Here is a 15,236-nt window from a genome sequence, read left to right on the forward strand (position 1 = left end):
GGATTCTTAACCACTGCGCCACCAAGGAAGCCCTGGTTTGTATTATTAAAAAAAAAATAATAAAACCTCTTCTGATTAAATTGTATGTGTTCATTGTAGAAAATTTGGAAAAGAAAGAAAATGACAAGTGTGAAATTTAGTCATATTCTTTCCGCATTTCTCTGTATAGGACTTGCTTGCATATTTTTATGGATGAGATAATTTGAGTAAAAAACAGAATTTAATGAAATAAAAAAATAAAGACAACTGTCAAAAGCAAACAAGATATTCTTCAGTAGGGAAATGGATAAACTGTGGTATTCAGTGATAAAAGAAAATGAGCCAGCAAGCCATGAAAAAACTTAGAAGAACCTTAAATGATTATTGCTAAGTGAAAGAAGTCAATCTGAAATGGGTACACACTATATGATTCCATCTATGTGACATTCTGTAAAAGGCAAAATTTTGGAGATAGTCAAAAAATAAGTGGTTACCAGGGGTTGGGGAGAAGGGAGAAAGGGGTGAATTGGTGGAGCATAGGGGATTTTTAGGGCAGTGAATCTCTTCTGTATGATACTGTAATGATAGATACATGTCATTGTGGTCATCATACATTTGCCAAAACTTGTAGAATATACAGCACAAAGAGTAAATAAACTCTAATGTAAACTATGAGCTTTTTACAAAAACCCTAATTTGGTAGTAAGTGTGATAAACTAGACAGATTTTGCTGTGTAGACATATTCTATCTAGATCTAAGCAGTGTTTTACAGTACAATCAAAATAGCTCCTAGACCAGTGCTGTCTTTTTGTGATGGTTGAAATATTTTGTTTGCTCTTCAACACAGTAGTCACTAGCCACATGTGGCTGCTGATCTCTTGAAACATAGTTAAATGTAACTGAGGAATTGTATTTCATATTTTGTTTAATTGTAATTACTTGGCATACAGATAGCCTTGTGTGACTAGTGGCTACAATACTAGATATTGAAGAATCTAAATTAGACAAGATATATGGAGAAATGTCAGCAGTGATTAATACAGTTAAATGGAGTTAATAGTTGATTGAAAAACCTTATTGTAAATATTGGTTCATTGCCAATTTGGAATCAGGTCTCCATTCTTTATCCTGTAGTTTTTTACTTTTGTCCTGTCCTCAGTACTTTAATCAATAATTTGTATAAAGGCACAGTTGTTGAACTTGTGTTCTGGACTGGTTCAACACTGATAGTGTTTACTGATATAATAGATTGCCAGAATCCAGATTTTAAAAGCTCTCTAAAGACTGAAAAAAACAAAAAAAGAAGAAAATGAAATTTATAAGGGATCTATTTGAAATTTTGGGTTTAAAAATTATTATATAAAGTACAGGATATGGGAATCTGCCTACTAGGAATTTATGTGGAAAAAAACTAAAACCAAATACTTTTACTTGGCTACACATTCAATTTGAGCCAATAGTGTGATATTGTTACCAATTTAAGCTGTGTTTAGAAAAGTTTAACATCTAGTCCAGAGTTGTTTTAATCTCTGTGATCTGCCCCAATCAAATTATATTTGAAATGTTATGCTCAGTTTTGATGCCATTAAAAGTAAAAGGCTCAGTAAAAGGTAGATTTCTAAACGAACCTGGATAAAGAATCATCAAGAAACCAAGTTATATGACTAATAGTAAGGAATTGATGTATGTTTACCTGGGAAGGAAAGAACTTACGAGTGAAGTGTGCCTAATACTTTACTTGGCCTTATCTTTAAATTTTTGAAGGGCTGTCTTGTAGAAATATTATTAAGATCATTCTCTGTAACCCCAGAGGGCACAGCCAGTGTTAGGTGAAAGCTATAGTGAGTCTGATTGGGCTCAATGTACGGAAGGATTTTTTGACTTTAAGCATCCTCTAGCAGTGGCATGAGTTTCCTTATGAAGTGTTCTACTTGCTGGTGGAAGTATGCTGGGTGTTCATCAGCCAGAAAAAAAAAAATGTCAATAACAGCAGTAAATATGTATAGAGCACCTGTTGTCAGATACCATGCTAATTTCTTTTAACCGACAGGAAAGCTGAGAGAGCTTAAGAAAGTTCCCATAGTCATATAAGTAGGAATTGACAAAATTGATAAACTTAGTTCTGAGTCCAAGCCCATGTTCTCAGCTGTCCTGTTTTTTGGACTCCTTTGGCAGTAATTATTGATTTTTGAGAGCTTTGTTTAGATGTCCTCCAAGGTCCCTTCTAAACTGAGCTTAGATGAGATTACCCCATTGTAGTTTCTACAATGTATGGGTGTATGTGAAAGCTGTGAGGGAGATTCATCTGGTTCTTGTATTTAACAGACTGAAATGGAGGAGACATACTGGTGGTTGTCAGGAAGGTTAAGGAAGCTGTGATCTAACCAGTGATTAAAGTTTTAGTTGAAGCAATGGTTTCAAATCTATCGCTGCTTTTTACAGAATACTAGGATATATTGTATTTAGTTTCACCATTGAACCAAGAATAATTTTACTAGCAGAAGTTGGAGTTAGAATATATGCATGTACATATTTACAATCATGAGCACACCTTCTTGAGAAAAAATGCTGAAGTAAATATGCATGTCAGATATTTGTGTTAATATTTGTTGTATGTTCATTTATTTCCTGACAAGTGATAGTTGATTATTCATACTTTTGTAGTATTTTCTTTGAATTATTATTCTATCATGATTGCTTTTAAATGATAAATGCATTAGTATTATATATATTTAGCAAAGATTCACTGAATATTTCTTCAGATGAAGACTGAAAATATTTGCTTTAGACGTAAAGCACTTAATTACTTGCCTGGGACATAACTAGTGTGCAAGTATTAGGTTTTGTTATCATTTTCACTGTGATACAAATTATTTTGTGTACTTTTCTTACTACCTTATTTGATTATGATTCGTTTATTTTGGTAATACTAAATACCTAATGTTAATTACTTATTATATGCAAGGCACTGTGTCATATACATTTACATCCATTATTTAGTTCACATCACAACCCTGTGAAGGGTATGTATGTACTCTTATTCCCACTTTACAAATGAGAAAAGGAGGCTCAGAGCAGATGTCTAAGCTCCTAAAGCCAATGAGCAGCAGGCTTATGATTTGAGCCTGGACTGACTTTCTCCTAACCTAAACTGCTGTGTGTTACTAGTGTTCATAAGCTTGGTAAATTATTAAATTAAGTTGACTGACAGGGGGTAATATAAAGTAAAAACTGAGTTGCTGATGTAGAATGCACTTACACAGAAGTTTTGAAAATATGAGTAGCAGTGGTATCAGTGGATTGTACCTAATCTGTATTTCCTTGCATTCTATAATTATAAATTAAATATAATTTAATATTTAATATATTAACTAATTTAATTATTTAATATAATTTAATTTACATATAATTATAATTATGCGATTTAAATTATAATTTTATAATTTAAATTATAATATTATAATTCTACTGACCATTTTCAGAAACACCATTCATGTAAGAACATTTTCAGAAAAAATATATTAAATATAAATATTGGTTATAAGATATATCCAAATAAGAAAACTTACATTGTGCAAAACTTTCATAACAGAATGATACTTTAAAGCATTGGTCTCCAAACTTTTTTGATTATACTTTCTAACCACGTTTGATAATGTATCCCTGATATAAATGTAGTTATTTAATTTTAAACTGTATATGATATACAGTATAATTTTAAATTATGCTATGATACCTTACGCTCATTATAAAACATACATAGAAATGGAGAATTAAAAAGGATGCTGTTTTAAAAAGAGTATTTAATTTTATTAATGATATTAAAATTCTTTCTAGTCAGAGCAATGTAATTGAATATGCATCAGTATTTTTGACTCTTAGTGTAGCACTTTTTGATGTTTTGAGGTTCTGCTTCTGTGTTCAGTTCAATTCAGTACTTCATCTTGAGAACAATGGAGAGCAATTGGACGTTTGCTGGCAAGGGTTGGAGGGAAGGTAGCATACGTTGATCAGACCTCCATTTCCTAACATCTTCTGTCATTGCTATGTGGAGAATGGATTGGAATGTGTTTTGGATAGATGTGCAGAAACTATTTAGGAAGCCCTTTGCATGGTACAGGCAATAACTGTTTGGGATCTTAAAACTGACAAGGAGAAAGGCTTGAAATCTGTTTAGTAGTTGAGATCGAGAGAATTTAAGAGTGAAGTGGATGACGGGGTAGGATTGGGTGCGATGCATAAAGAGGTGGTAAGGGTGCATTTTAGGCTTTTGTGTAACTGGAAGGATGGCAATGCCATTCATGGAAATAAAGAATACTTAGAGTGAAGTGGGTGGAAAACCAAGAGATGGTTTTGGACGTATGTGGAATTGTGAGAGGCCTTAAGACCTCCAAGTGAAGATGATAACTGGACAATTTGTTAAATGAAGCTCAGAGTAGAGATCTGGGAAGGATGTGTGATTTTATGAATTTTCAGTATATGCTTGCTAATGGGAGCTGAGGGCTTGCATGTGAACAGCTAAGGAGAGAACATGGAGTAGAAGAGAAAGCCTGGGATTAAACCTTAAGGAACTCCAACATTTAATAGTCAAAGGGAGCCTAAAGAAGAGAGAGGAATGTACCAGCCAGAGTGGTAGGATACATATCAAAAGAATGGCGTGTCTAGAGAACAGACTTGTGGTTGACAAGCGGGAGAAGGGGAGGGAGAGGGATAGACTGCGAGTTTGGGGTTGGTAGATGCAAACTATTACATTTAGAATGGGTAAACAACAAGGTCCTACTGTCTAGCACAGGGAACTATACTCAATATCTTGTGATAAACCATAATGGAAAAGAATATAAAAAAAGAATTCCTCTATGTGTATAACTGAGTCACTTTGCTGCACAGCAGAGATTGGCACAGCATAGTAAATCAACTCTACTTCAATAAAATAAAATAAAATTACTTAAAAGAAAAGAATGGTGTGTCAAGGATATCAGAGGAAAAGTGTGTTTCAAGAAGGATAAGGGGTATTTAGCAATGTGGAGTGATGCATGGAGGATGATCCAGGAAGATGGGACCAGAATAATATTCATTATCTTTATCAAATCTATGAATGAGTATTCTTCGAACAGAATGGATAATAGTAACATCTGTTATCCTTCAGACAGAATGGATAATAGTAACAGTTTGCATAGATATATCTCATTTTTACTTTCTTTTTCATGTTCTTTTCTTTAGTTTTTTATTGTAACCTTCTTAAAAAGTATAGATTAGAATTGAACTCAGCCCTCTAAATATGGTTCAATCAGTGTAGTATCCTTTGAGATGCTAAATGGGGTTTTGGAGATACAATATTGCTATTCCTACATTAAATTTTTCCCTAGCCTTTATTACATTATTTATTCATATTGAGCCTGTAAATAACCAATCCCCTACCCTTTCAGGATTTTTCTTAGGAATTTATTTGTGGGATAAGGTTTCCCCATCTTGTACAAGTACACATGAGTTTTTTAAACCTAATTGTGGGGTTTTATATTTACCTCTATTGCTTCTCCTTAGGTCTGGCCAGATTATATCAGACTATCTAGAAAATTTTAAAATTTTGATTCTGTCATGAACTAAATTGACACCTTTAACAAATTTAATTTAATATCTTCTAGTTTATATATATACAATTGATAAAATTTTGAACAGGACAGAGCCATGACAACTCTTTAAAGAGCAACTTTAGTGGGTGATCTCCATATTGAGAATAATTCCATAATCCGCTTAACTGTATTGTCCAAAAGGATACCTCATTCACATCAAGATATCATGCCTACTGTGCATCACTAGCTGTTTTTCATCACTAGCTGAATGCCCGTTGACTATTTGCTAGGGAGAATGGTTGGTCTCTCTTTTGAAAGAGGTCTTTTCGGAACTTCAGATAGACTTATTTTTGACTTTTAATGAATTCTTTAATATTGACTAGATGGAAACAGAATGGAACTGACAAACCTTTTATAAATATGAATTTTATTATCGTTAAAGCCTGTTTTAGTGATTAAATACTTCGTTCAACATGTTTTGACTAACCTGAGAAATAGGGTTCAAACAGGACATTAACATGACCAGAATTGCCTTTTACTTGGAAATAATGTTTTGCCTCTAAATCTTTGAGTAAACCCGTAATGCAAGTGTGTTTGTCATGTTTATTCTGTGGTTTCACAAACCCTCAGCATATCTGCATACCCCAGCTCTTGAACAGATTTATAGTTCTTATTTAGGCCCATTATAACTTTTTGTTATCAATTTTCCTAAGATTTATAATATAATTTTCTGTGATATATTATTTAAAGGTTTTCATTACTTTATATTTTGCTTTTATGATGATGTAATGTGTGTGATTCATTTTGATACTGTGTTGGGGATATAGCATCCACTAGAGCATTGTTCCTATTGGAATAAAAATGATATAACACAGAATACAGTGGAAAGTGGTGTTCACCTTTCCTGAGAGATTCACAAACTACATTCATCTGTTACAAGTGTAAGAAATAAGGAAGTAATCCTGCTTATTAATAATGTTAGTCTGTACAGGGACTTCCCTGGTAGTCCAGTGGTTAAGACTCTGTACTTTCAAGGAAGAGGGACTGGGTTCGATCCCTGGTCGAGGAACTAAGATCCCACATGCTGTGCAGAGTGGCCAAAAAAATTAAAAAAAAAGTTTAAAAGGTAGTCTGTGCATGTTCTGCGATAATTTTTTTTTTTGGCATCTCAGGAACATAGTCTGTTGGTTAATTTTTTTACTTTAATGAAGAACTACTTTAATTTGATAATTTAATTTAATGAAAAAGGAATTATAATAACAATGAGAACCCTGAGCACCTTTGTCTATTGAGAAGTTCCTTAATAGATAATAATGGCTTTAGCAAAATCTACCAGGAAAAGGATATTACCTGTCTATTCCTATTGTGTTTCCTTTGAATCTCATATCCTTAATTTATAGCCAGAGTAGTAAAACTTACCTTTTTATTGTTTTGAGAGCTGCATTTTTGTTTTTTTAAACTCTGTAGTTGATGCCTGTTTCTCTACCCATAGCTAACTTTTCCCGCCTTTTTTTTCAATTTGATAACTTCTGGAACTTGTGTCAGTGTATAGAGCAGTGATCCAGACAGTTGTACCTTTACAGACAGTCACTCTCAGTGCCAAATTAGTTTGTAGTGCGAATCTTGAATGAGAACTGCACCTGCTCTCAGTGTAGATGAAAATGACAAATGTTAGGGAAAGCGTAATTTGGGATTGCTTTAAATCTGGTGGCAGCTGATCTCAGAATTCTGCTGGGGATTCTTCATTTTGGGTTATGGAAGTCCTGCTATTCAGAGCGAAACAGCCTTCTTGTCTGTTTTGCTAGGTCTTAGGTGTATTATTTTTAAGAAATAACATGCTCTTCGTGCTGTGATTCTATATCTGAGATGTTTTATCTAGAAGTTATCTTCCAAATACATTGGTGGTTTCCTAAAATTATGTTGGACTAAAAATTTCTGAATCTCTAATTTATCATATGTCAACATTATATTTCAAATATGCAAGGGTAGCTGCCACAATAAATCACATTCTTATGGAGGAACTGGTCTCAATTTAAAAATTAACATGTTCTTTGAAAGTTCATAGCATATAAAAGACATTTCATGCTGTATGTAGAGAGCATTTGCTACTACAATTTGTTTGGAATATGGGGGGAGAAGGTATCTTTGTAGGTATGTATTACATTTATCTTTTTTGAATTTGCTTATTCTTTGATATCACCCTTACCTTAAGCATGGGGCTTGTGTCTAAAAGCAATTCAAAACACTCACTTAAAATGCTTATCAGGAAAATTGTATTTAATCTTTATTTTTCAACCCTCAACAGTTTATTGGTTACTTTTAATATCTTAAGTCATTTTGGTTCATAGTTTTAAAAAATAGCTTCATTGATATATAGTTCACATACCATACAGTTCACCCACTTAAAATGTTATAAAGCAGTGTTTTTTAGTATATTCATAGATATGTGCAACCATCACCACAGTCAATTTTAGAGCATTTACAAAACCTCAAAAAGAAATCCTAAGCCTTTAGCTAGTATTCCCCTACTCCCCCACCCCCTTCTCCCAACCCCCAAGCCCTAAACAACCACTAGCCTACTTTCTGTCTCTAGAAATTTCCTTATTTAGGACATTTCATATAAATGGAATCATAATGCGTGGCCTTCTGTGACTGGCTTCTTTCACTTAGCAAAATGTTTTGAAGGTTCATCCATGTTGTACACTACTTCATTCCTTTTTTTAAAAAATAAATTTATTTATTTTATTTATTTTTGTCTGTGTTGGGTCTTCGTTGCTGCGTGCGGGCTTTCTCTAGTTGCGGCGGGCAGGGGCTACTCTTTGTTGCAGTGTGTGGGCTTCTTATTGCTCTGGCTTCTCTTACTGCGGAGCATGGGCTCTAGGTGCACGGGCTTCAGTAGTTGCAGCACACGGGCTCAGTAGTTGTGGCCCACAGGCTCTAGAGCACAGACTCAGTAGTTGTGGCGTACAGGCTTAGTTGCTCCGCGGCATGTGGGATCTTCCCTGACCAGGGTTCGAACCCGTGTCCCCTTCATTGGCAGGCGGATTCTCAACCACTACGCCACCAGGGAAGCCCTACTTCATTCATTTTTATGGCTTAGTAATATTCTGTGCTGTGGATGTATACCACATTTTGCTTATCCATGCACGAGTTGATGGACATTTGGGTTGTTTCTACCTTTTGGCTGTGTTAATAGCCCTGTTTGTGTGTAAGTTTTTGTTTGGACACGTTTTAAATTCTTCTGGGTATATACCTAGGAATGGAATTGCTGGGTCATATTGTAATTCTGTGTTTAACTTACTGAGGAACCAGAAAACTGTTTTTCACAATGGCTACACAACTTTGTATTCCTGCACTGTATGAGAATTCCAGTTTTCTCCACATCCTTGCCAACACTTACTATTTTCCATTAAAAAAATAGTTGTTCCAGTGGTTCTTCTTTGCATTTCTTTGATGACTAATGATGTTGAGCATCTTTTCACTTGCTTATTGGCCATTTATATATTTTCCTTGGATAAATTCAGATCCTTTGCTCATTTTTTTTCATTGGTTGTCTTTTTATTATTAGTAAGAATTCTTTATATATTCTGGATACAAGTTCTTTAACAGATATATGATTTGCAAATATTTTCTCCCATTCTGTGAGTTGTTTTATTCACTTTCTTGATGGTGTCCTTTGAAGCAGATGTTTCTTATTTTGATGAAGTCCAAATTATCTGTGTTTTCTTTTGTTGTTCATGCTGTTGGTGTCATATTTAAGAATCCCTTACCAAATCTGAGCCCATTAAATTTACTTCTGTAAAGAGTTTTATAAGTTTATATGTTAAATGTAGATCACTGATCCATTTCGATTTAATTTTTGTATATGGTATAATGGTCCAACTTCAGTTTATTTCATGTCGCTAGCCAGTTGTCCCATCATTTATTGAAAAGACTGATCTTTCCTAACTGAATGGTCTTGGCTCACTTTTGTAAACTTATTTATTAGTTCTAATAGTATTTTAGTACATTCTTTAGTATTTTCCACATAGAAGATCATAGTGATCTATAAATAGAAATAGTTTTACCTCTTAATTTTCAATCTGGTTGCTTTTTATTTCTTTTTTCTTACCTAATTACCCTGACTTGAACCTCCAGTACAATGTTCAGTAGAAGTCACAAATGCACATTTTTTGGTTTGTTTCTGTTCTTAGTGGGAAACTAATCCAGTGTTTCACCATTAAGTATGATGTTAACTGTGGGATTTTCATAGATGCCCTTTATCAGGTATTAGAAGTTCCTTTCTAGTCCTAACTTGTTGAATGTTTTTACCATGAAAGGATGTTGGGTTTTATCAAATGGTTCTTCTGCATCTGTTGAGCTGATCTTGTGATTTTTGCTTTTTATTCTATTGCTATAATATATAAATTGATTGTCTTATGTTGAACTAACCTGATATTCCTGACATAAATCTCACATTGTCATGGTATATAATTCTTTTTATAAATTGCTGGATTTGATCTGGTTTGCTTGTATTTCACTGAGGATTTTTGTGTCCATATTCCTAAGAAGTACGGGTCTTTAGTTTTCTTATGACGTATTTATTTGTCTGGTTGTGGGGTCAGAGTAATATTGACCTCATAAAATGAGTTGTGAAATATTCTTTCCTCTTGTTTTTGGAAGTGTTTGTGAGGAATTGGTTTTAACTTAAAATGCTTTGTAGAATTCATCATTGAAGCCATCTGGACCTGGACTTTTCTTTGTGGATGTTTTTTGATTATTAATTTAATCTTTCACTTGTTTTAGGTCTATTCAGGTTGTCTGTCTTGGGTTACTTTTGGTAGCTTGGGTCTTTCTAGGAATTTGTCCATTTCATCTAGTCTACCACCTCCAGGGCTTGTTACTGTCATTTGCTTGTTTATTTGTTCAGTGATCTGCTGGATTATTTTAGTGCAAACAGTTCCTTCTACCCTTACTCCACAGTGTTGAGCTTCTGATGTCGTTCCCCAGGGAGCCGCACCTGTGAGTATACCCATAAGGCACTTTGGGATGAAGGTAGTGTTAGCACAAACAACCCTTTTCTACGCTTCCCCTGACTCCATTCAGCTGTTCAGATCGGGACTTGAACCCACATGTGATCTTTACTAATTCCCAGCTGACCATTCTGATGTTTACAAAAATGCCCCTGGGACATAAATTGCTCCATAAAGGAATCCACTAAATTTGTGACCCCTTTGAAGGAATAATTCCAAAGGTCAGTGTTGATATATAGTCTCACCCCAAGAGGGTCGTCCCAGTTGTCTCTCCCCTCAGTTCTGTCTTGTAACTTAGTTGTTGAATCTGTGAATCTTCTCCAAATTGTGGTTCACCACAACCTCTGCTCTTTCTGAGAAAGGGCTTCAACTTCATGGCCTGGTTGCAGATGTGGTCTATTTCTTTGGAAGAGATTGGGATCTTTCTGTTTTATGGTTTGGCTCTACCCTCAGGCAAGATTTCTGAGGCAGAACTCTGGAGCTAGGAGTGGGGACAATGGAAGTCTTCTTTCTGAGTGACACCCCTGCTTTCGAAGCTGAGTACTTGATGGAAGGGGTAGGCTGTAGCCTAAATTCTAGGCTTGCCTCTCCTTGTGTGGAATCACTGCCCTATCAGCCAGAGTGAGAGTGATTGGATCACCAGTATTTTCCTTGATGTTTTGCCCAAAGATAAGGCCTGTCCACATTTGGGGACAGGGTGGAAGACAGGTGGCCTTCTGTTTAGATAGTGTTAGTAAAATAAACAGCAAAAGGAAAATATTTACTAAATATTTAATGCCTTATATATACTCAACACAAAATTCCTACTTTTAATGGTATTTTTATTTGTGTGGATTCTCTAAGAACAGTTAGAATTTGTTTAATATAAAATCTTCACATGTAGAATTAAAGTATAACATTTCTGGACAGGAAAAATATATATACCCCCAAACCATATATGAGGAAATCTAAAGGCTTTCTGGCACAGTTATTTCATACAGTTATATAATTGAAAGCCTCTGAATCATAAAACTGGTTCTCTGACTCTGGAAACAACTTAATCTTTGGCAATCACTCTGCATAGGAGAGTAGAATATGCATAAAAACTTTTAATAAAGTTACAGAAAGCACTTGCAGTACTGTGTTTCAGATTTCATATATATTAAGCATTGAAAATTATTGATACTTACTAATTAAGCAATAATAAAATAATAAAAATACACTTTAACAAAAAAATACAATTAATTGTTTTTTAAGCACTAAAAATTTGGCATGTCATGATTTATTAAAACATTCTAATGATTTTTAACTCTAAAATGATAGCTCTTATTAGTAAGTTGTAAGAAAAATGGTACTCTGCACTCTATTTGGGAAAACCAGAATGGTATGTTAAAAAGCAAATTAATTTTAGAATTTCACTTGGTTATACCAAGAAAAAAACAAGTGTCAGAATTTTTTATTCTGTGATTTAGAGTTTTATATATAAATCATAATTATTTTAACAGTTGGATTGTGCTCTTTAATTATATAATTGCAGATAGTCTTATGAAGCCGAAAGCTCCTTAGCAATGTGAAGCGATGTAACTTTCCTAAATTATTATTTTTTTATGATTCTTTTCTAAATACTTTTTAGTTTCTTTTGTGTTAGTTTAGCTTCATAGCTGTGTTGAATAGGGTGTTAATAACTTGAAAAAATAATTAATTTTGAGGTAACAGTTTGTTTTGATTTTCCTCTTATAAGCTGTTTGAACTGCTGGGACCTGATGGACTTGAACTTATTGAGAAACTCCTCCAGAACAGAATTACAATTGTGGACAGATTTCTTAATTCTTCAAATGATCATAAGTTGCAAGCTCTTCAAGGTAAGAAGTGTTCAGTGGTAATTCTATTTTAAAGGAAAAATTCATTGTTTAGCAGTCTATTTAATACAATTTTACTTTTAATATTCTTTGGTTGATTATGTTGCTTACTGATACCATTCTCTTAAGTAGATTTTAGGTGTGGCAGATTATGAAACAAGTGTCAATGCCCTAAATAGGGTATTATGTCAGAGATTCTGTTTATGTTTAGGTATAGCAGAAGATTTGGAAAGGCAAAAAAAAATTTTAAGGAAATACATATAGTGCTTACAGTGGGTCAAGTAGAGTTATAATTTATAACCACTTTTATTTTGAAAACTTTCAGACCTTAGTAGTGGTGCAAGGATAGTGTAATGAATACTCACGTACTCTTCATGTAGATTCACCATCATTAACATTTTGCTTCCACCCCCCCATTATCATTCTCTACACACACACACACACACACACACACACACACACACACACAGGCGTATGCACACATGGACACACACATATGCACATTTAAAATTTTTGCTGAACAATGACTAGAAGTTGCAGACATTATAATACTTCAGATATAAAATTTCAACATACAATAAGAGTCTCCTGCTTACCTGAAATACAGTTATCACACCCAGCAAGTTGAACATGCATGTAGTTATGTATTACATATGTTTGAAAATCCCAGAAGAATTAGAAAGAGTTGTCAAGGAAGCTAAAATTTTTTTTTTTTTTAAAAGCCTGACTTACTATGAGACAACTGATGCCAAACTCAGGTTTTAGGTGGTAAGTAGGAAAACTGAGTTTCTTACCTTTACCCAAATGTCTTTGCCAGCTTTATAAATAGCTTGGAATTTTTAAAAAGTGCATTGGCATAGGAAATTAGACCCCCTTCTTCAAACTAGTCAACATTTACCCTTCCTTTATGTAAGTGACGTCACCTTTTCCTTATGAGTGTGGCACTGAAAGGAAATTACAAAAAGAGCCTTAATTTAAATCCAAAATTTCTTATGGGTTTTCTTTATCCTACACTTTGATTACTGATAGTTGCCTTGGAGTTACTTTGAGATGTCTAGAAACTTTGAAGATTGGAGTTTAGCCACTTTGTCTTTCTGCAAGTCTCTTGGTTCTTTAAGTATATTGAACACTTATAAACTACCTTGCTGTAAGAGGACTTTCACCTGTTAAACAGTGCTTAATCAGACATTGCAATAAGCCAGCAGAACTTAGGAGCATTTAAAATGTGTATCTGCCAGAAGAAAAGGAATGAATTTAAATATCTGGTCTTGCGATGTAATTTCTGAGGATTTGATGTTCATTTTGTCAGCCTTTTAAGTGCTGATACGTACTGATTCCACCTTTTATTAGTGCTAATTTATTAATGAAAAGTTCAAAATGAGTTCAGCTTCACATTTTTTTAAGAAAGCTGTGGATGATGAGTTAATGTTTTGTAGTTTCATTATGTCCATTTTTGTTTAACATTTATACACAAACTTTATTCTACTAGGATAACTTTAAGAAGCAACACACTTTTTAACCTAAAACCAAATATTAAATTTGAATTATTAAAAAATATTTGAACCATCAGTCTGCCCTGAAATATTTTCTACTCTTCTCAATCAGCTTTTACTCTTTTAGTCTATGCTAGATTGTTACTAATGTTGCTACTATTTAAGAATAATAATTATACCATAGAAAATTGGGGCATTTAAACAAACTTCTTCTAAGGACTGTGGTAAAAGAAGAGCTGACAAATGAGCAGATTAGGTTTTTTGTGTATCTTCATTAAAGATGATTTTCCTTATTTTGGGGGGGAGGGAGAAAGAAATATTCTTGAAGAAAAGAATCATTAGACTCTGTTACTTTATCACTGTTCTCATCCATTTATATCTTTTGATATAAATTTTATGTTAACGATCCTTCAAAATTCTCTTAAAAATACCAAATCGTATTTGTATTCTCTATTAAGCTACCTTAGTAAGACAGCTGCATCCTGCTCTTTTCTCTGTTCCACAAAATCATGGTCTTAGAGAGCAATAGCTTCCTGCCATTTAGCATTTTCTAGCTTTCATACTGATTTTCTTTGAATCCTTTTATCCAGATATATATACATCCACCCTACTTTATCTCTGTTCTTATAACCAGGAAATGTAAGGTAGGTGAGAAGTGGGTGGGTATTGTGTACTCACTGCTAAATTGAGGATAGCTGTGAATTAAATTCTGTTTGGGGGATGGTTGTAGAGAATGTTTAGTACGAGGTGTATGATAAAATAAAAATTAAGTTAGCTCATGCTGTCAAATGACAGTGTTTTGAGTAGTTATACAAGACTTTTTCTGTCATAATAACATTTTAAAAGGTTACAAACTATGTGTTCTTCAGTAAAATTTTGTTTTAGAATTGCTGTTAAGCTTATTCGTTTCATTTCTTCTTGTCAATCTCTACAGTTAACTGAACTCAACAAGGAGAATCATGCACTTAAGCATTTGTGCTTTATAACTTGAATTTTAAAATCACCTATTATGTTCAATCTTATGGGATTTCAGTATATTCTGATTGAGGCCTTATAAAGCTATCAATGAGGTAGACATATTTTCTTCTTATAATTTTAATTTCCTTATTTTGATGATCACAAATGTGTCCAGTAGTGTTTTGTTACTGTCACATTTGTTTAAAATGTTAATGTCATTAGCATAAAATATAGTGTGTCACCCAAAGTATTTAGTTTCACGTACAAAATGTTTAACATTCATTTATAGCAATAAGTACATGGCATTATTCACATTTTTAAAAATCCTGCTTAATATCTCTGTCGTTGAATGTGTGACTTTGAAATCAGGTTAATTTTTTTCATAG

At 33.7% G+C, this 15,236-nt stretch overlaps 1 protein-coding gene across 2 annotated transcripts in view; it reads left to right on the forward strand.

The window, feature by feature from the left end:
- ASCC3 (activating signal cointegrator 1 complex subunit 3) overlaps positions 1-15,236 on the forward strand; it is a 306,848-nt gene that overhangs the window by 26,000 nt on the left and 265,612 nt on the right. For both annotated transcript variants that reach the window (XM_024759314.1, XM_024759315.1), the window contains exon 4: positions 12,283-12,403. In XM_024759314.1, coding sequence (XP_024615082.1) covers positions 12,283-12,403 — 121 coding nt within the window. The remainder of the gene's footprint in view (positions 1-12,282; positions 12,404-15,236) is intronic.

The sequence above is a fragment of the Neophocaena asiaeorientalis genome, unplaced genomic scaffold (assembly GCF_003031525.2).
Source record: "Neophocaena asiaeorientalis asiaeorientalis breed wild unplaced genomic scaffold, Neophocaena_asiaeorientalis_V1.1 scaffold505, whole genome shotgun sequence".
NCBI lineage: Eukaryota > Metazoa > Chordata > Mammalia > Artiodactyla > Phocoenidae > Neophocaena > Neophocaena asiaeorientalis.